Source organism: Poecilia reticulata, chromosome 21 (assembly GCF_904066995.2).
Source record: "Poecilia reticulata chromosome 21, P_reticulata-male-v2, whole genome shotgun sequence".
NCBI lineage: Eukaryota > Metazoa > Chordata > Actinopteri > Cyprinodontiformes > Poeciliidae > Poecilia > Poecilia reticulata.
This window is the reverse complement of record NC_088850.1, coordinates 14,450,596-14,470,296: the sequence shown is the minus strand read 5'-3', so window position 1 is coordinate 14,470,296 and position 19,701 is coordinate 14,450,596. Positions and strand designations below refer to the sequence as shown.

The 19,701-nt window shown below is 40.4% G+C and overlaps 2 protein-coding genes across 4 annotated transcripts in view; both read right to left on the bottom strand.

Moving 5' to 3' along the window:
* Positions 1-1,152: 1,152 nt before the first annotated feature.
* Positions 1,153-4,603, bottom strand: LOC103457693 (usherin). Its single transcript, XM_081602599.1, has 6 exons — positions 4,103-4,603; positions 3,197-3,366; positions 3,019-3,123; positions 2,562-2,633; positions 1,446-1,622; positions 1,153-1,262 (listed from the first exon to the last, which is right to left on the bottom strand). The coding sequence occupies exons 2-6, from the start codon at positions 3,251-3,253 to the stop codon at positions 1,173-1,175; spliced, it is 501 nt and encodes a 166-aa protein (XP_081458725.1). The 5' UTR covers positions 3,254-3,366; positions 4,103-4,603; the 3' UTR covers positions 1,153-1,172.
* Positions 4,604-6,858: 2,255 nt separating this feature from the next.
* LOC103457691 (estrogen-related receptor gamma) overlaps positions 6,859-19,701 on the bottom strand; it is a 37,526-nt gene continuing 24,683 nt past the window's right edge. For 2 of the 3 annotated variants that reach the window (XM_008398021.3, XM_008398019.3), the window contains exons 5-8: positions 18,083-18,193; positions 15,851-16,030; positions 9,618-9,887; positions 6,859-9,520 (exon numbers count right to left, since the gene is read on the bottom strand). In XM_008398021.3, the coding sequence (XP_008396243.1) occupies positions 9,276-9,520; positions 9,618-9,887; positions 15,851-16,030; positions 18,083-18,193 (806 nt within the window). In that variant the 3' untranslated portion in view covers positions 6,859-9,275. The remainder of the gene's footprint in view (positions 9,521-9,617; positions 9,888-15,850; positions 16,031-18,082; positions 18,194-19,701) is intronic. The other variant, XM_008398020.3, reaches the window with a different exon arrangement.

Genomic DNA, 19,701 nt, shown 5'->3' with positions numbered 1-19,701 from the left:
ACAGTCGCCCTCTAGTGGTAAGCAAAGAATCACAACTGAAATGTCATCCAGTTTAGCAAGTTTTTTTTTTTTTTTTTGAGATAACGTTTAAATTATCTGACATTTATAAGTAATGTCAGTCATGATGTCCAAATACAGAATGATGGCAACGAAATCTACAAATAGCATTTTCTGCTCTGTTGGAGATTTGAACATTTGGGATCATTTTGGGTAAAGATGGGTGTAAATCCATCAAATCATCATTTTCTGCTTCATTATTAGCTGTAATTCAATACTCAACAGTACTTACAAAATTAATGCAGCTTCGGCATTTTTTGTGTGTGTGTTTTTTTTTTTTTGTAATTTGGGTAATTTATTCTCAAAGTTGCTTGACACACTTTGTGTCAAGCATTTCCCCAAAGCACATTATTTAATACCAAGGCCAAATTATCTCACAAACTGTTCAAAATGGGAAAGCTAAAAAAATAACACGTGTTTTGTTTATCTGACAGATGTCTTTTTATTTGTAAGTTAGAAACGCCACAAGCAATTTCTAGAAATCATTGTTTCTAGAAATTACTACTAATTTCTAGAAATTTGTCTGGGACAAATAATTTAGTCCCAGACTAACTTATTTGTAAGACTAAAAATATTGCAATTTTTTTAGTCCCAGACTAACTTATTTGTAAGTTAGAAACGCCACAAGCAATTTCTAGAAATCATTGTTAGAGACAATCTGGCGCACCAATAAATGTGGAGGGAGCTGCATGTCTGAAACTCTTAAGTTCAGAAAGTAAATTGTTTAGAAAAAAAAAAGCTTTTCCAGCTTCTGATGAACATGATGGCACCTGGAAGCCGACTTCTTCACAACACTGAGGTTTACATGTCTTCCTCATTAGATCCTAAGATGTCCATAAAAATAAAAGGATGATTCAGGACCTGTTTCAGAAAACACCAGAGTAGAATATGGAGACTAAAGTATCTTCTATGGGATTCTGCTTGTCCTGCTGCTTCCTTCATGTCAATAAAATGGATTTTCTTCCACTTGTGTTTACATAAAGATATATTTCTTCTTCTTCTTCTTCCTCCACTGGACATTGTCACACGAAGCTTCTCTTCCATGAACCCCTGTGGTGACGCGCCTCATCATGACTGAGCTGTGGGGACCAAACGTTTATTTTTTTTTTGTCGGGTCACAGGTTGGTGTCTGTGAACATCGTGTGCTCTTTCCTCACGGTGCTGAAACCTTTGATGGTGTCCACAAATTCCTCGTCATCCATAAACTGCAAAGTAAAACAGGGCACGTTCGAACTTCTATTCATATTAAAATATTTTTTGCTTGTTTTTTTTTTCTCTTTTTTTAGCTTTTCACCTACATTTTTTATTTATTTTTTTTGCATATTTTTTACTTTACTTTTTTTTTTTTTTTTTTGACATGTTCAGCATACATTTTTGGGGTCTCTCACCATCCCGCTGTCATGGGCTGAGATGTTGGGGTCCCAGACGTCGTCGTCGTCTCCTGTGAGAGACTTTCCGTCGATCACCTGGCTGATGCTGCGCCGCAGGGAGTTCACGCTGAGAACGCCCACTTCCTCTCCTGCATCGATCTCTCCGGCGGGCTCGCACTTAGCCTCCAGAATCTCCTGAATGAACACAAAACACACACAAAAAAGGAGAAGAAGAAGAAGAAAAAAGTGCTTTATCACACTGCAATTGCTCTTTTCAAGTTGATTTGATCCTACTTTTTTTTTTTTATTAATGATGACGTTTTTGCGCAGCAATGTAATTATATTGACATTCAAGGCTGAAGTGAAAGTTTCTCATGTAAAGGAGGAAAAATGATATATCCATCCATTTTCTTTCACCCTTGTCCCTTAGTGGGGTCGGGAGGGTTGCTGGTTCCCATCTCCAGCTAACGTTCCGGGCGAGAGGTGGGGTCACCCTGGACAGGTCGCCAGTCTGTCGCAGGGCAACACAGAGACACACAGGACACACAACCATGCACACACACACTCACACCTAGGGGCAATTTAGACTGACCAATTAACCTAACAGTCATGTTTTTGGACTGTGGGAGGAAACCGGAGTACCCGGAGAAAACCCACGCATGCACAGGGAGAACATGCAAACTCCATGCAGAAAGACCGGGGCCGGGAATTGAACCCAGAACCTTCTTGCTGCAAGGCAACAGCTCTACCAACTGTGCCACTGTGCAGCCCGAAAAATGACATATTGCAATTTTTTTTTTTTTTTTTGGGAAACTAACATTGTTTTCACACTAAATGCCTTGTGTGTGACTTTTTTAAATACAATATTCACCCAGGAATAATGATAAATGAAGACAAATGTCACTGCCAGCCACTAAACGGTCTCAGATATACTAATAATAACACGCAAACACTCCTTGAAAATGCAGTTTATTGATATTATTTATCTTCTAATATAAAGCTGTGGAGCTAATAACACCTCCTGGACTTGAAAATGTGATAACCTTCACTTTGATTGTTTCAGGGTGAAGCAGTTGTAAAGACTGAAAGTTGAAAAACAAATCAAATAAAAAACAGTTTTCATCGGTTTTTTACCTCAATCTTCATGGAGAATCCCTTCAGGGTCACACTGCTGGAGAAGCCGGTAGTGTCTGGCACCGTGTCGAACTGAAACCGAGAGAGTAACACCGGCAGTTATTTCAAATAAAATAATTTTCAAAAAGTAGCATTAACACAGGGATGCATCCCGTTGCTCATGTAATACAGTATGGCAGCTCAAGAGGCTCAAAAGGTTCAGTGAGAATGCATTCAAAGAAAACAGGCCATGTTGCAAACCTTCATAAATCTAAAGCTATGTTTTAGATCTGGCGATGTGCTTTTTTGGCCCTTTGTCCTGACTTTCTGGGGCACCGTCTGAAATAGAGCAAGGCTTATTGTTTTAAAAACACAACACTGACTCGTCTGACACCTTCGTAAGCTGTGAGATGGCCCAGTTTCTACAATGCTTTCAGAGATCAGAGAGTAAAGACAAAAGGGTAGAAGTTTCTCTTACCAGGACAGAGTTGCTGGGCGGGTACACGGCCATGGGGCTCCTCTTCTGCATGGGCAGAGCGACCAGAGGAGGCCTCGCCCTGGTGAGGGGGGGTTTATTCAGGGCCTGCCGAAACATAAAGCAGCAACATGATGGTTCTGCATCTGCAGAGAGCAGAAAAGGAGCCCGGGCTCTTTACCCTGTGAAGCATGACTCCTAACGCCACGGCCAGCAGCAGCAGGGCGATGGCGGCCATCACCACGATGAACCAAAGCTCCTGGACGACATGATGCTCTCGCCGGCCTCCCTCTGCCCGGTCACCCCCGGCAACGCCGCCGCCTCCTCCAGGAGGAGTGGGGCTCGGTGAATCTGGAGGAAACAACGTTCTGATAAGCTTCTTTTTACTGAGCAGTTTTTTTTTTAAAGGTTTGTCGATTATGAGAGCACTAAACGTAGAGAGAATTTTGTGTATATAACTCAAAAATGTACAAATTGTAAATCGATGAGTGAATGTTAGACAAGTATTTAGCTGTCAGATGCTCAACTTAAACACATGGTAAAGTGGATTAAGAAGTCAAAACATTGGATATAAAAAAAATATAATAACACTTAAAAATGACAAAACCATTAAAAAAACCTGCATTTATTGTCACCATTGGAGAACTACTGCTTTTGCTGTGTATGTTAAGCAATTAACAAATTGCCAACATTTTTTTCTGGTGACATATCTTCTTAGGCAATGTCTTTTTTAAAAAAAAATTATTTTTACAAGAAACCACCTAAAATATGTTTAAAAAAATTCCAAACTTGTCTGTCATGTGGATCACATTTAAAGTTGTACAATAATAAGCATAATTTTCTGAAGAAAAAAAAACCTTGCAGATCTGAAATCAACAGTGTGAATGAAAGACGATCACGTTGTGCAGCGACGGAGAGAGAACTTCGTAACTGGAGACACGTTTACCTGCACGGCCTCGTTCAGGCATCCCAAAAATGCCACGATGGTGCGCACTCGGTCACTTTTACCTTATTTATCAGGGAAACCTTTTGTCATTCAATAGAAGTGTTAGACGCAGAAGCTTTGTGTCGATGGCGTCGGACTCACCAGTGCGGAGGTCCGTGGTTCGGCCTGTGTTGGGGAAGCTGGTGGCCCCTCGCTGTGTGACATCAAGCGCAAGGCCACAGACCTACACAGGGTTTAGGATCTCACCTGTTAACCCCGCCTTGACCTTTTCCTTTCGACATTATGTAGTCAAAACGTGACAAAAATTTCGCTGCGGTCATTCCCTACCCAGCACCGATTAATTCCCAGACAGGGTCAAGAGTCAAAGAGCTTCGAACCGACTGCCTTCATGTTCCTGAGTGCCTCTAGAGCTCCCATCAGCCTCCGCTTTTCCTCGGCAGGTGCCATGGTAACAAGCCGGGTGTCGGCTTTCAGCTTTACCTGCAGAGACGTGAAGCTCTTCTTATACACTATTCATGCGTATGTCTATTCTTATGAAATTACATACTAGTGTGTTTAAATTAGTCACCAAGTTCGTGTGAATGACAATTGATGTTGCAGGTATTTCCAAAAAAAAGTCTGCATCATATGTACACCTAAATTACACTTTTTTTTTTTTTTTTTTTGCAAAATTGCTGGGAAAAAAACTTGCATTAATGCAAATAGTAATGAGAAGGGTATACTTTTTTTTTTTTTTAAATGTCCAGTATTTAAATTAGTATTCTCAGTCAATATTAGCTCCTAATATGTTGGGAGAATAACATGAACCCACTGGTCAATATGGTGTCTCCTGTAGTACGCTGTCAAACCACATGATGGCAGCACGCAGCAGCTACTGGATGCATTCAGACTCAGCTGAATGCATGGAGTCACAGTCCAAAGGAAGCTGCAGGGGGGCCTGACAGTCTTCAGTCCTGAAAGCAGCTGCATGATGTCTTCATGCAGGTTAACACGCTCTGCAGCCGTAACCAGCTATAAAGACGGAGAACCCTCCGGGATAGTCATAATGTTTTGACGTAAACAGTCTTTGGTCTTAAATTTTATAATCTCTACAATTTCCTCCCAAACAATTTTCCCAAAAATGCTTCCTGCCAGCTGAATGTTTAACTTTCTTTTCTTAGTTTTTGGGGTGTTTTTTTTTTTTTTTTTACTATTCCTACTTGAGACCTTCTTTTTCAGACGGACGTTGGTGTTCTACAAATTATGTGTTTCTCTGGTCCAAGTGCAGATCTGGGAGATTCTTCACCTGTGCAACTCCTGAATTCTTCTTGATGCACAACTTTTTTTCCCCCCCAAAACACAAAACATGACTTGGTCCTTTGAACAGACTTTTAAAAAAATTCTGTTCCCCAACAGGAATGTAAAGTAAAAAAAAATAATAATAACATAAAAATCACACTTCCTATTTTGTTTTAATCCAATGCAACATATTTTAAACTTTATATTAAGACCAAATATCTGTTCAAGCAGCAATAAACTCTTGTCAAACATACAGTACAAGTGTATATATTGTATGTATAATAATTTTAAAGAACAGAGTTTTATAAGTCCTGAAGATAAATGAACGTGTTTAGATGGATACAAGGGCAGTGATGATGAATAAATTCTACACATTTTCGAAAATTGGGAAATGCTTAGAATCAAATTCCAGACTTTTCTAGACTAAGTAGTACGTTTGTAAAAAGAAGACTTGTAGAACAGCAAAACAAGGAAACCATAGATAATTAACTAGATTATTTTAGACTCCTTGAGCCTGTAGCCCAACCATCGCTGCTCTGTTTCAAATCCCCCCCAAATAAAGCCTCACCTCATTTGATTTATTTTCACAGAGCAGCTATTCTCCGCTTAATACCCTAATCAGCATTCATACCTTGCTGTGATGATTCGGGACAGTGCTTTTTTATTGAGGAAGTGATCTCACCCTTGAGTGCCAGAATCAGCCTTTTTTTTTTTTTTTTTTTACAGCCCATCTCCTCAGGAGGCCTCATCCATCAGCGGAGGTGTCTGGGTGACACGGCCGCCCCGGCACATACTAACCCATTTACACACAGGAACATACGGGAATACATCACTCAAGATGGGTAACTCACTTACTGACAGCTGATGTGGTGAAAATTCTCCAGCTTGTCCCTGGAGAAGCTGGAGAATTCTCCCCTCCACGGCGCGTTCGACGGCGTTTTGAGGGAAAATAAATTCAGCTGGCAGAAACGGGGGGTGGGTGAGGGTTCAGTTGGATTTGGATCGGCTTGGGTCACTTCACCCATCTTCATTGTTTTAAGGCAGCAGTGTCTGGGCCCCGGTCAAGTCGTGCCGTTTTTAGATGCGTCTCTGCTCCAACACGGCTGATGCAAATGGTCCTTCTTCCTTCTCAGCATGTTATATTGTCCTGCAGAGGCCTGCTGGAGAAGCATTGTTTGATTCGACTGTGTTGGACCAGAGGATGCCAGATACTAACCCTTGAAGACTGCCTTCGGACACTGGTTTACGGTTTAGCCGACCTTCTCGTCTTTGCAGCTTTTAAACAATATTTCTGCTAAAATCAGAAGCTAAGAGATGTCTTCTTTTTTTTCCCCTCAGGATCTCTACATGACAAGGCAATGAGTGTGATGTTGAGCTCAATACAGACATCTCTCTCTCTCTCTCTCTCTGGGCCCACTTTTCGACTTCATTACATTACCGCTGTTAATTATAAATCTTCATCCAACTGGGCTCGGATGGCCTAAATGTGACATAATGGGCCGAACATGGAAATAAGAGTTCATTTTCAGGCTGAGGCAGAATAGACTGCGCCCACTTACCGGCTCTTAATGAATTCCCTTCGCTTTTATTGAGGAAGAAGACACTCAGATATTATGAGCTTTGCATTAAGGGGATCGTCTTTATTGCCCAAGAATCCACCTGAGAATGAAACAGCATTGCTCAGCTCCTGCAGGGGAGAGAAGAATCCGCTCACATCTGTAAAACCCCCCACTGTTGGCATAAGACATGATGTACATACAGCAAATTTTACATGACAAACATTTAAAACCGACCACATTGGTGCCGTTTGACCCTAAATCTGAAAGGTCGCCCCCCCACTACCCTCTCACCCCTCTCCTCCAACCACACACTCCTCGTTCGAGATGTGTGGCGGGAGACAAATTTCAGAGACTCTTCACATAACAAACACACGCTAGCAGATTAACAGAGCGCCACCACCGGGTTCCCCAAACATTATGGCTAAAATGAAATCAGTGCACACGTTTGATCCTACACACAGACTTCTACTATGGAAAAGACATCAACTTCTTGCTTCCCTAATTACAGATCTACAGTTCTGGTCAGAAGTTTACAGAAACTTTTCTGGTGCATGACGGTAAGTTTGGTCCTTTAAAGATGCGTGTGAGCTGTTGCTTTTTTTTTTTTTTTCCCCCCAGGGCATTTTTTTTTTTTTACTCGAAATGTGCACACACAAGTTTGTGTTAATTGTACATTTCTCTGATCCATAGAGGTTCAAAATTACGCTTACGTGCAAATTCATAACATGGCGTTAGTTTGTCGCCTTCCCCATCTCCCATTGGAATCACTGAGTTGTTGTAATACTCAGCTGTATCCAGATGAAAGAAACCAGGATCAAACTGGAAGACTGCAAAACATTAGCGTCGCTATCTAGTGAAGCCGATTTAACATCAACATGGACTGAATGGGTAAATGAAGAACCCCCTACCAAATCAACACCAAATACACAGTCAAAATTATTCTTCTTCTCCTGCCTGGACAATCATTTGAGATAAAGATCACACTATTTGGTCAGTGACAAAAGGTTAGTTTGGATGAGTCAAGGTAAGGCTTTTAACTCTGAACATCCGTAAAGCGTGGTGGCTGTGGTGTCCTGCCACGGAGATGTTTTGCAGTCATTTGCACTCGTACAGTAAACGGGACAATGTCAAAGGTGAACCAACTTCACCACAAACCAACAGCTAGATGGTTGACACTTGGACAAAGTTGGACGTCCCCACACATTCAAACTGGCTTTAGAAGCAATAAAGTGAGTTAATATGAAGCGTCTGTAATGTTCCTTTTCTCGCCCCTGTTGAAAATGTATGGACTATGCTTATGTTGTGCGATTTCCTAAGAAACATTTAGCAAAACCTTAGTTCTTAGAGGGTATGCATATAATTAGGCCTTTATGGATCAGATAAAGTCCTCCATAAATTCAAAATTCTTCCAGATTTTAAATAATTAAGAAATATTGAGCATCAACCCAGTTCAATAAAAACAGTTCATATGAATCATTAAAGGTCCAAAGTTAACATAGTGTGTAAACTTTTGAAGTGAACTATACATTATGGCAGCCGTTTTTTGTTTGCTTGTTTGTTTTACATGAAGTCATTTTACTGTTCTGCACAACACCATGATATTATGCACAGACTGCACTTCAATGGTAATATCATCATCAGTTATCAGTGCTGCAGCAGAGAAGCTAGTAGAAAATTATCTCACAATAATATTAGTTAAAAATCTTAAAAAATTATCCTCTAGCTGCAACAGCCCCATTTGTAAAATAAAAGAAACAGAACCACAAATAAATAAATATCGCTTTGCTGTAGTACTGTTGCATCGTGAAGATAAGTACTCTTTCCCTGAAAATGCCTGGTAAAATATTAATCCTAGTAATAATAATAATAATAATAATAATAATAATAATCCCCTCCTTCACATGTGCATGAATGGAGATAGATGCTTTTGCTATACAATAAAGCGAGGGAGCAGGGTTTTATGAACATTTCATAGGCCACATCAAAATATCATGGACATCTGCTGGTATAACTCAATAATAAAGAGTCTTTACTCTTTGGCAAGACTAACAGTATATAACTACCATTACAACAAAGAAAAAATAATTCTTATCATAAATGTTCTCTAAATCGCTAGGATGCAGATTATACAGGCTTCAAGATGAGCAAAAATAATCCAGAAGGATCTTCAAGTATCAAGTGTTTCCTAAAATGATTTTAAAGAAATAAGGTTTGGCATACAATTGTAAATATCTGAAGAAGGCGCGATTCTTCTGCTTTTAAGCCACCTGTCCCATAAGTCAACGGGTTAGCACACTTGAACCAATTTCGCCGTTTTTATAGGAAACAGAAGGGCTATGTCTCCAAAAAAAAAGGGAAAGAAAAGAACGTTAATTAGGATGCGAGCTAAAATGGACGAATACACAAGAGTCGCAAACCCACTATTTACCGATACGCCTCGCTTCTTCTCACGAAGCAGCGGACAGATCTGTTCCTGTTCAAGCTTTGGCCTCGAGGAGCTCGAGGAAGAGTTTGTGCATCGGCACGCGGCCGTCCTGTTTGATGCTGCAGAAATGCTGGACGGCGCGAGCGGCCGTCTGACGGAGGAGAGGGAGGGTCATGATCAGCTTCCCGGCACGCCGACAGTCCTCGGGGTGGTGCGTGGCCTCGTGGTCCTGCAGGGCCCCGTGAAGGACGTCTTGAAGTCTCTGAACTGCCTCAGAGTCCTCGATTTGCATGGAGTCTAAAAATAAAAAGGGATCAGGTTAAAGCTGTGAAAGATTTTCTTTTTTTTTTTTAAATGAAAGGCGTGGATTCAAGAGTCAAATCAAAAGTAGTACCTGAATTTGCGAGAGCGATGGCCTTGAGGAGCACAAACTCCTCCTTTTCCAGACCCATGCTTTTGTACTTCTTTACCAGCTGCAGGATTGCATTGTTCAGATCAAACAGCCCAGCCAGTTTGGACTGCTCCTCGTCCATAACGTAGTCCTCGGCATAAACCAGTTTGTCCTCCATGACCAGCGAGCGAAACGCCACCCGAAGGATCAGGATCTCCATCCAGCCGCTCTGCAGGAGGCTCATCTGGTCGGCTAAGGAGAGGGTGGGGAAGCCTGGAAAAACAAACAAATGAAAGAGCACAAAGGTTTGACAGAAAGCTCAGGTGTTTTTTTTTTTTGTGTGTGAAATATTCATTACTATTAATGCAAAATATAACTGAAGCAATCTAATTTTACTTCTGAAATAGCCACACGGTAAAGGGCATAACGAAGGACAGAAGGAATTTGTGGCACATTTGATGAGTCCCTGCAGAACATGTCAACTTTGATTGACAATTACATCCAGCTGGAGGTTATTAAACCCACTTACTGCCTTGCATATACCTCTATACACACACACACACACACACACACACTCACACAGACACAGGTTTACTGTAATTAAACAGAAGATTTTACAGAAGAAGGGAGGGGAGGGCAGGCTGTTTGTATTTTTGACACCATCCTTGATTGTTATCAGAATCCACGGCTCTTTAAAATCCCTGTGGCGGTGCCAGCGGCCCGTTTCCCCACCCTGCCCCTCCGAGATGGATTGGAAATGCTGTCAGTGCACAATTTCATACGTCGATAGGGATCAGTATTCTGTAGCAGAGTCATCGATCAGGAGACCTGTGTGAATCTGTGCTAGATGAAATCTCAAGCAAGTTATTGATAAATCGAATGATAAAAGTTAAACTGTTGAAAAGGCCACGTTTCAGACGAATGAGGCAAACAAAGAAGTTGTTCATGATAAATTTAAACGAGGCATGATATGTCAAAAAGCGGGTCAGAAACAGCTAAATTAAACACTTTTTGGTTCAATTTGGCCTATAAATGTGAAAAGATCCAAAACAACCCACCATTTCTGTTTTTTTTGAGTTTCAAATTTCATTTTCAAATTTCAGTTCCCAGTACCAGCTCATTTAAAGTAACTCTTAAGTTCTCCAGGAAATATTCTTGAAGACACCAAACAAATGAGTTTGTTTGCTCCAAACTCTGCATAGGAAACATTTACCCTCCAGACAGGAACGTGTCAAATATACCCTCCACATTTGCTTGACATATAAAGAGAAGCACAGCTAGTTTATATCACCACATGTTAACACAGTTGTCACCCAGCAGTCGCCTTAATCGCACACATATTCCACAGCCAGTGCTGCGTCGCAGACTCAAAATGGCCAAAACCAAGGAGGGCAGTTGGTCTTTAGCCAGCTCGTCTTCCAGTTTGCCCCTCAGACTTCACACCACATCACTGTCAATCTGCCTGATAGGAGGCGACACGGAGGAGTGGGTGCAGCCAGGGCAGTAGCCCGCCCATCACACTCACCTCCCCCTGGGCAAAGAACTCACATGGCCTGGGACACTTCGCCCAGGACCCCGGGCCCAGCAGCAACGGGGGCCGCTGTGTGTCCTGCCACTCATCCAGAGCTGATGTGACACGGCCATTACGCTGCTAGGTAGGGCCGGCCGCACTATTATTCAAGCAGCCTTTTCCCTGCGTTTGAGTCTCTTGTTGCCACAGGTTTTCTTTGTTTAATCGCACTTTATTTATTTATTTATTTATTTATTTTTCATTTTGTTCATCCACATTTAAGACTAACTGGCTTGAGACTGTTGTGTACTTTTGCAATCAGAAAAGTAAAGTAATCACAATATTTATCAAAAAAGAGGGGAAAAATATATATAAATTGTGATAACTATACAATGAACTGTAATTAACCAAGTTTGGAAGATGTCACCCTGTTTGCTCATCCAAAAAAGTAGTTAGATGTTTCCTCACACATAAACTCTATTTTTATTAGTGTTTGGAATTTAAGTTTCATCAACGTTTATGTACTGATCATTTCTTTATTGTATGCTTCCCTATTTCTTGCCATCTTAGTTTGTCCCCTGTTTCAGTTTAGTTAATCTCATTCTTTGTGTTTGTATTTATTTCTTTGGAGTGGTTTTTCTTACAGTTTACCGCTTAGGTTCATGTTTCCTTTCCCCATTTTCATTCTCATTACTTTGCTTTATTTTTCACCTCTGCCTCAGTCTCCCCTACCTGTTTTTTTTTCCCCAAGCTGCGTCCACTCCCCTGTCATTAGCTCCTCTGGTTCCTTTGTAATTTCTCCTCAGTAAATTCAAGTTCTCAGGTTATATTGCTCTCCACTTGCTCCTTCTGTTTAACTCCGGTTCCCATGCACTGTCTATACCGTTTGGAAGGTTTTTTTTCTTGTCTTTACTAAAATTATGAACTCTATTACAATTTCTTCTTCCTGTTTGAATTTTGGCCTCTGCTGCTAAAATAGGATCAACTGCTGAATAGAACAACTATAACATTAAACTGTTGAGTCTGAATCTCATGGACTTGAGTTAATAGTGATACCCTTTATGAAGCCTGTTTCTTTGTAAAAGCAACATGGCCAAAATGGAGGCAGGTCTCTTTAATCCTGCGCAACCACAAGATGCCGGTCCATCTGAAGACTAAAGTATATAGGAATGTTTTGCAACCAAAAGATGAGAAGTCGTGAGGACTCCAACTGTTCTGGTATGACCATGCAATGAACTGTCAGTAGTCCTGCAAGTTTTGGATCTCTGCCTAAATGGACGCTGCCCACATGGACCCAAGAAGGAGCGGCTGGGCGAACACGTGAGTTTCCAACATAACCCCCAATTACACACTCAATCGAGAGAAGTCACCTCCCAAAACAACAAACTCTGCGACTGAAGGACACAAAGAAAATAAGGACACAAAGATTAAAGGAAAGAATCGGAAATATCCCTCCTTAAATTTGGTAATTCTCAAATACACATTCTTATTTCGCGTAGAATTATATTTAGACCTAACGTGTCATTCTGCTCAGAAATACAGATAAACGAAATTCCTATTATGTGGTTAATCAGTCTGGCTAACTGCTTGCAGTCAGGTAAGAGCAGAAGGTGACGTTCCTTCAGTTTTCACAACGTGTTTTTCCAGGAAAGAAAAATATTACAAGATTTTTGTAAGCAAAGGAAAATCTGTTGTGGCGTTGTCATAGCCAGTGAATCAGAAAACTATAATTCTAAACCCTCAACCAGTCCATGCCTGTGGTAGGACTGGTTCAGGCTAACTACTCTGTCCTTTCTCCAGTTTCATTGTAAAAAAAAAAAAAAAAAAAAAAAAGAACAGACTTCTCCAGCATCAGCTGGTCAAACTGGTTTGGGTTTACTCATCCAAATCTGGGAAAAATAATGATCAGGAACGTTTCCTAGAACGTAAACAGTTGCCCGCTGAATTTTTCCGACAGAGTATTTCTGCAAAATTTTAGAAGTACTTGAAGGTTTCACAGAGAAACGGGTTAATCGGTGACGATGTCGTCACTTTTTCCATCTCGGGGTAAAGGCTCCGTCATGTTCTGTGAATACAATCAACCCCAGGAGCAAAATACTGGTTTCCATTTAACTTTACTGTTTTTGCCTTGAAGTATTTCTAGTTTTTTTTTTTTTTTCGTTTTTTCCCTAAACATGCCTGATGGGTTTTGATGGTTTAGTGTATTTTTGGTGTCATTTCAGAACGGAAAATGTCTTCCTGTCCCTCCCTTCTCCTGTCCTTTACCCCTCTGGTGGGTATCTGCTGCGGCTACAGCCGCCGCTCACCGCTGCTCCGCTCCCTCAGCAAAGGGCTACAAATATAAACCCGTCAATCGGACTCCATTTGTCTGGGGGCGGGGTTGGGGGAGCAGACGACAACACGCTGGGGGGATCTATAAAAGGAGGAGGTGAATTTCTTCCAAAACAAGAGTATGGAAACGCTGATGAGGAACAAACAGCCAAATGCCTCTTCTCAAACTTTGAGGAAAAAAAAAGATGCAGGGGAAAATATCGTAGAAAGATACGAGCACTCACACGCACCTGTTTTGTTTGTTTTGTAAGCATTTCAGAGACAAGACATCAACAAAGAGCCCAGGTGTTTCCCTGGTGATGTTTTGGGTGTGAATAGCACTGCTGATAAAGCGGAGAAAAAGGGGATGATAAGAACTGATTAACCAAGAAAAGCTGTAAAATAGAATCCCGTATTTAAGTTTCTTATAGGACTTGTGCAAACACTTCTCTGAAGCTTTCCAGTATTCCACCAACAGAAATATACAAAGCATGACCATATGTCGCTAATTGTGAAAGTAGTTTTGGTGACTATTTATTTATTTATTTTCTTTATTTGCTTAAATGGTTTAACGGGATCCAGGATCTCCACCAAAGTTTTAAATGAAGTGCACCTGTATGGCTTTTTGACCTAGCTGTTGGCCTTTAAAGTATATTTGAGCGAGAAAATTATGTTCTAATTTGTGTTTTTAAGTAAAAGCCTTATACAGTGTAGGATTTCAATTTTTAATGTCTAGATAAAAGTTTGAGTTTTGGACTGGAGGTGAAATTAAACTCATTTAACAAAAAGCATTGTCTGTGAGTCTGATCATTTTTTTTTTTCAAAAACACAAATTAAGCAAGTTATTTTTTTTTGTTAAAGAAAAAAGCCAGCACCATAATTAATAAATGAGATAACTTTGACAGTTTTTTTTTTATCCCTGTGGCCCTAAATGAGATGACAGTAATGCATTGCAGCTTTTATGTGTAATATTTTACTGTTCTGAGGAAGTCCTGTTACTAACAGTCTAGTGTGAAATAAAGAAGAACTATTTATTTAATTTATAAGAACCCTTTGAAGTGGCTAATATAAGTGGTGCAGGTAAATGCAGATGTACTGCCTGAGGGAAATTACTGTGTAAGAGCTGCAATTTAAAATGGCTTGAGAGGGTAATGGTGGAAATCCTGGTATTATTAGTCATGTTAAAAACTAGATGGGGAAAGCCGTTGCTCCTTTCACTGCACCTACAAAGTACTAAATACCAAATCCCAAACCCTTTGACATGAGAATCACCCTGAAAAGCACTAAAAGTAATAAAACTTTATCTCTTACTTAAATTACAGTGCAGGCATCTCTTCACAGATACTACATTTATGTTCGGATGACTACAAAACCTTTACTTTTAAACAGTTTAACTGCTTCTGGAAAGCAGAAACAGTCACTGTCTGAGCTTCGTCAAAGTCAGTGAGGTGTAATATGATAATTCATCAACAGCAAGTCGTTGCTATAAGATGTCTAACAGTAGTTTCTGCAACTAAAGCAAGAGTAAACTGAAAATGTTCAATGTTTTTAAAAAAAATTGTGAATTTAATAGAACTGAAAAGCTTTTTGGGAGTTAGGTCAGGCATTAATATACATAACTCAAAACGTGTTTATAGAATTAAGTTTACTTTGCAGTACCATAATTTTCTGTTATGCACCATCTCTGAACAGCAACTTAATTTTGATGTGGAAAAAAAAACAACAACTTCTCAATATAAAAAAATAAAAACATTTTCATCATCTTGAACAAATGAAAGTTTTGGTTGTCTCATAACTACAAAAAACATTCAATAAAACTTTCCAAACAGAAAATGATGAAACGCTTGACTTTTTTTCTCCATTTCTGAGTTTGGCAAAATGCTTGCGCTCCCCAGCTGAACATGATGCTCAGTCTAGAGCAGAGATCCATCAGGCATTTTATTCTAACTACTCAGCGAGAACACACACACTTCTTCAGCTGAAGAGGATGAAAAGGAAAAAAAAAAAAAACCTCGGCACGTCTCATCTGCTATTTCTGTGACAGAAGACAAGCTCAGTGTGTTCCAAGAGCCAGGAGGATTTCTGTAATTCAGACCTGACAGGGAGGCGGCCACGGCCCAGGAAACAAATTAAAACTTCCATGTGGCCATTGGTCATCTGGTTGGTGTGGGAACACTTTGGTCAGGAAGGGCATGGCACGCAATTTACAGCATGCTGGCATGCACAGACACACACATAGAGGATGACTGACAGCCAACCTCCCCCTCCCCTCCTCCTCCCGCTCTTTTGGGCCGTCTTGGCAGCCACAAGTCAGAACAATCCCTTCTCTGATCTGATTAGGGACTTAGTCAACCTAATGTGTGTGTCGGCTTGTGTGAGAGAACTATGAGTGAGAGAAAGAGAGGGAGATTCATACCAGGGATATGTTTGGCCCAGCCGATGTTGACCACCAGCTCTCTGTCTGCCAGGTCGCACAGCGTGGTCAGAGCCTTGATGTCGCTCTCGGGTACCGTGGGGTCCGGCATGGCGAAGATGCTCTCCGGCTCGGCTACTAGCAGCAGGGATACCACCTTGTTTTCCACTGCACCTACAAAAACTGCAAAAGTTTATTATTGCCACAAGGTTTTCTTTTTTTTTTTTCAGTGAGATAAATAAAGACAGAGAGGGGAAGACATTACTGGAACCAGTCAGAGAACCAGAAAGAAATATGAAACACGCACGGGAAAAACATTTCTGTCAAAGTATAATGGTGAAAAGTGACCCACATCATCAGAAGGTTTCTTGACACTAGCTGCGTTTCCAGTAGAAATCTTTGAGCAAATCTTTGCCAGCTAATGTCGAAAATTGCAACGGTGGTGTTTCCATTATGTAAGTAATTAAGTTAAAATCGCAAGTGAATAAGCTTGTTCAAGCGGTGAGTCATTAGAAATCATGGCAGTGACAGATCTAAACAGTTATATGAGACATAATCATAATTCAGCCACGGCTAAGCCATCAGAGGAAACATCTTACTCAGGCATTGCAGAGACGAGTCACTTATACTTGGAAGCGACTATGAATGTAGCATTTTGGGAAATTGTAGTCAGCAAATTTACACAAGAGATATGAATTCAACACGTTGGAATGACACACAACCTTTTATGAACTGCGTGATGCTGTGAGAGATCTGGTGGAGCCAGCTGCACATTGTCTGAAAAACAAACCATCATCTTCCTACAACTTCCCACTGATTTCTTTATTGTTTATGCCAGTAGTAACATCTGGCTGTTTATCATGTCACTCATGTGACAAGCAAAAAGTGTTTCCATTACAGTTTTGCAAAATACATCTATTTTGATATGGCAAAAAAAAAAACACCTCATCCTAGCTCAAACACTTTTTTATCAAAAAATTTGAGGTTTTACTTATTCAAAACTGCCATGTTTCCAATAAGCAAATTTACTTTTTTTTATTTCAATTTGCACAAATCTATGGGTAATGGAAACACAGCTAGTATTAGCCTTCGAAACTTTTGCTAAGGAGCTGTCAATCGAGCCTCATTCAGCTAAGCTAAAGTGCCAGCGCCATATTTGAAAGAAAGAAAAAAAACATTTAAAACTTCAACAACTTGACTGGGTCTGGACAGTCACCTTCCAGAATGACAGTGATCATAAACATACAGCCAAAGCTATACAAAATTCTGTTAAAACAAGGCACATTCAAGGGTAAGACCGATTCAATCATTTCACCTGCTGCCACCAAACTGGTGCCAAAACAAAGAATAGCCTCAAGCTGGCGACACACAGGACATGTCAGAGTTGTTGTCACCTGCATAAAGGGGACAAAATGCAGCACAGGATGGCGGTTTCCACATTGTGATGAGTGTGTGTGTGTGTGTGTGCATGTGTGTGTGTGTTGTACAGGAATCCCTGAAACTTCCCATTTTTCTGGGCACCAACAAAGTTCAGGCTTCTAATAACCAGAAGACATCCAGGACTAAAGAACTGGATGGGAGTTTAGCAGCAGGAAATGGAGCTTGAGAAAACAACGGTAGTGCAGATAGATGGTCTGATTGAGCTCCAACTCTACCTTGACTAAACTGTACATGTAAATGTAATGACTGATGCAAAATTGTTGGGCCTGCTGATCAGTCACTTGAAAGTACATTTTCTGCTATGTTGTTAGTCCTTCCTGTAGCAACTGGCTGCTCCAATCATCGACTCTCATTCATTTTCACCAGTTCTTATGATTGTCAGACGAAAGACGAACAATTATTGATGAAATCACCCTCAAGTCACTTTTTTTTCCTTAGCTGAAAAAAGTTGAATTTTATAATGACTTCATTTGGCAAATCAAGTAAAAGACAGAAGCTTCTGTATCTAGTGTGATATTAGTTCATTTTCTTATATAAATTATCTCTCCAGGAGGAAGAAAGGGAAACAATTTCAATGCAAAGTGCCTCTGCCTTTGTCTTAAACGTAAAACACAAAGCTGTTCTCACGTAAAAATCTAAATTTGTTAAGTGAGTAATGATGGCTTCCCAGAGTTCAAAGGAAACATGGCTTGGCTGTTGCTAAGTTGTAAGCACAAACAAAACTTGGAGCTCATCTAACCTTAATTAAGGTCTATTAAACCAGAGGAACAACTTTCTCATTCTTTTTATACTTACATGTTTTTTTCTGTGGCAAGCTGTTCTGTGGGTGCAGATAGGGGCTGTTCTCAGCATCTATTCTCCTCTTGTACTTCTGCCTACCTCCTCGAACCCGGTCCAGGCGCACGCCTACGTATGTAAACATAATCACAGGATGTTAATGACGATGTTTGCTTAACCACACCACAAATACATACATACACAAACACTCGGGGCCCTCATATGATAACGTTACATGTACAGTAAATAATACAATCCATACAGGTGCATCCCCAATACATTGGAATATCATTGAAAGGAAATGTTTGAAAATACACAGAGCAATATATTTCAAGTGTTTATTTCTGCTAATAAGGATGGCAGTTCACAAAAACCAAACACTCCCATTTTCAGATATTTGTAATGTTTTGTAAGCTCAACGAGAAACATTTTTAACATAGAAATGTTGCGTTCTTGATAAGTACATCCATTATATTTTGTCTTCTTTTGCGTGAACTGTGTTTATTCAGTTCATACGCATTTGTATGCATTTGGTGGTTTCTCGTCTTCCTCTTTTGCTGGTAAATCAGTCACAGTCATGCCGTGGTCATTAAAGTACTTTGGGCTGGTCCAATGTTATGCTAAAAAAAAATCCATGATTATCTCCATAAAGATTGTCACAACTTGGAAACTGAACATGAACAGATGACCGAGACCAGCAGAGGGGACGGCTCATCAAATCCTCACCGACTGTGTAAATTTCATGCTGGACTTCAAGCAAATGAAAAGTAATGCATATCTTTGCACCACTACACAAACTCTTTATTCTCACAAGACAAGTTAATTACACAGGTTTGTGTGTAGTGACTCTTGAATTGACTAATTTACTCCAGGTTGTGGTGATGTCTACAACCTTTTTCTACATTTTTTTTCCTTCCACTAAACTTTCAACTCATGTCCTTTTCTTATGGCTATAATTATCAAGATATACAGAAATAAACACTTGAAATATATCGCTTGAACACTGATTATAGTAAAATTTATTTCAATTCATCTAAGTTATTTTTTGTCAAAAGTTTTAAATAAATTAATTGTAAATTAATTCCAGAAAATTTCTCAAAATTAAAAAATTGAGCAACTTATATAAAGTAAGATCATCCAAATTCAAGGCTCACTGTGATTTCAAACGTCTTCAACATTGCTTTCTCTGTCACATTTGGAGCCAGAGCAGCGTTTGACATTGATGCGACATTTAAACGAGTCGGTCAACGGACGAACGGCTCCCATGTTAAACCCAGTAAACCATCGGGATGTTGTCCAGTCAACAGCCCACATGCGCTGCGGATCTCAAGGAGACCGGACAGGATGGGCCAAATGCTGGAGCGGCAGCATGCATCCTGTAAGATGACACCCGAAAACCTCGGAGGGGCCGGTGACAAATGCTCATCTTAACAAGCACTGCGACAACGTGATGACGGAGATTTAGGAGTGCGTGTGTGTGTGTGTGTGTGTGTGTGTGTGTGTGTGTGTCAGCCAGGGGAGAGGCAGGTCATGTTCACAGCGGAGAAACAGACACACTGTGAGTCTCACCAACTGTGGAGAAAATGCTTTATGCAAGGGGTGTGAATGTGACTCAGGAAGCCTTCAGTAGTGGTGTT

Excerpts from the sequence above, each read along its gene's own strand:
- LOC103457693 (XM_081602599.1), bottom strand. The coding sequence starts at position 3,253 with ATGGCCGCCATCGCCCTGCTGCTGCTGGCCGTGGCGTTAGGAGTCATG. Across the intron at positions 2,634-3,018 it reads CGCCCAGCAACTCTGTCCTG|TTCGACACGGTGCCAGACAC; the intron begins GTAAGAGAAACT and ends TCTCGGTTTCAG. Across the intron at positions 1,263-1,445 it reads CAGCCCATGACAGCGGGATG|TTTATGGATGACGAGGAATT; the intron begins GTGAGAGACCCC and ends TTTACTTTGCAG.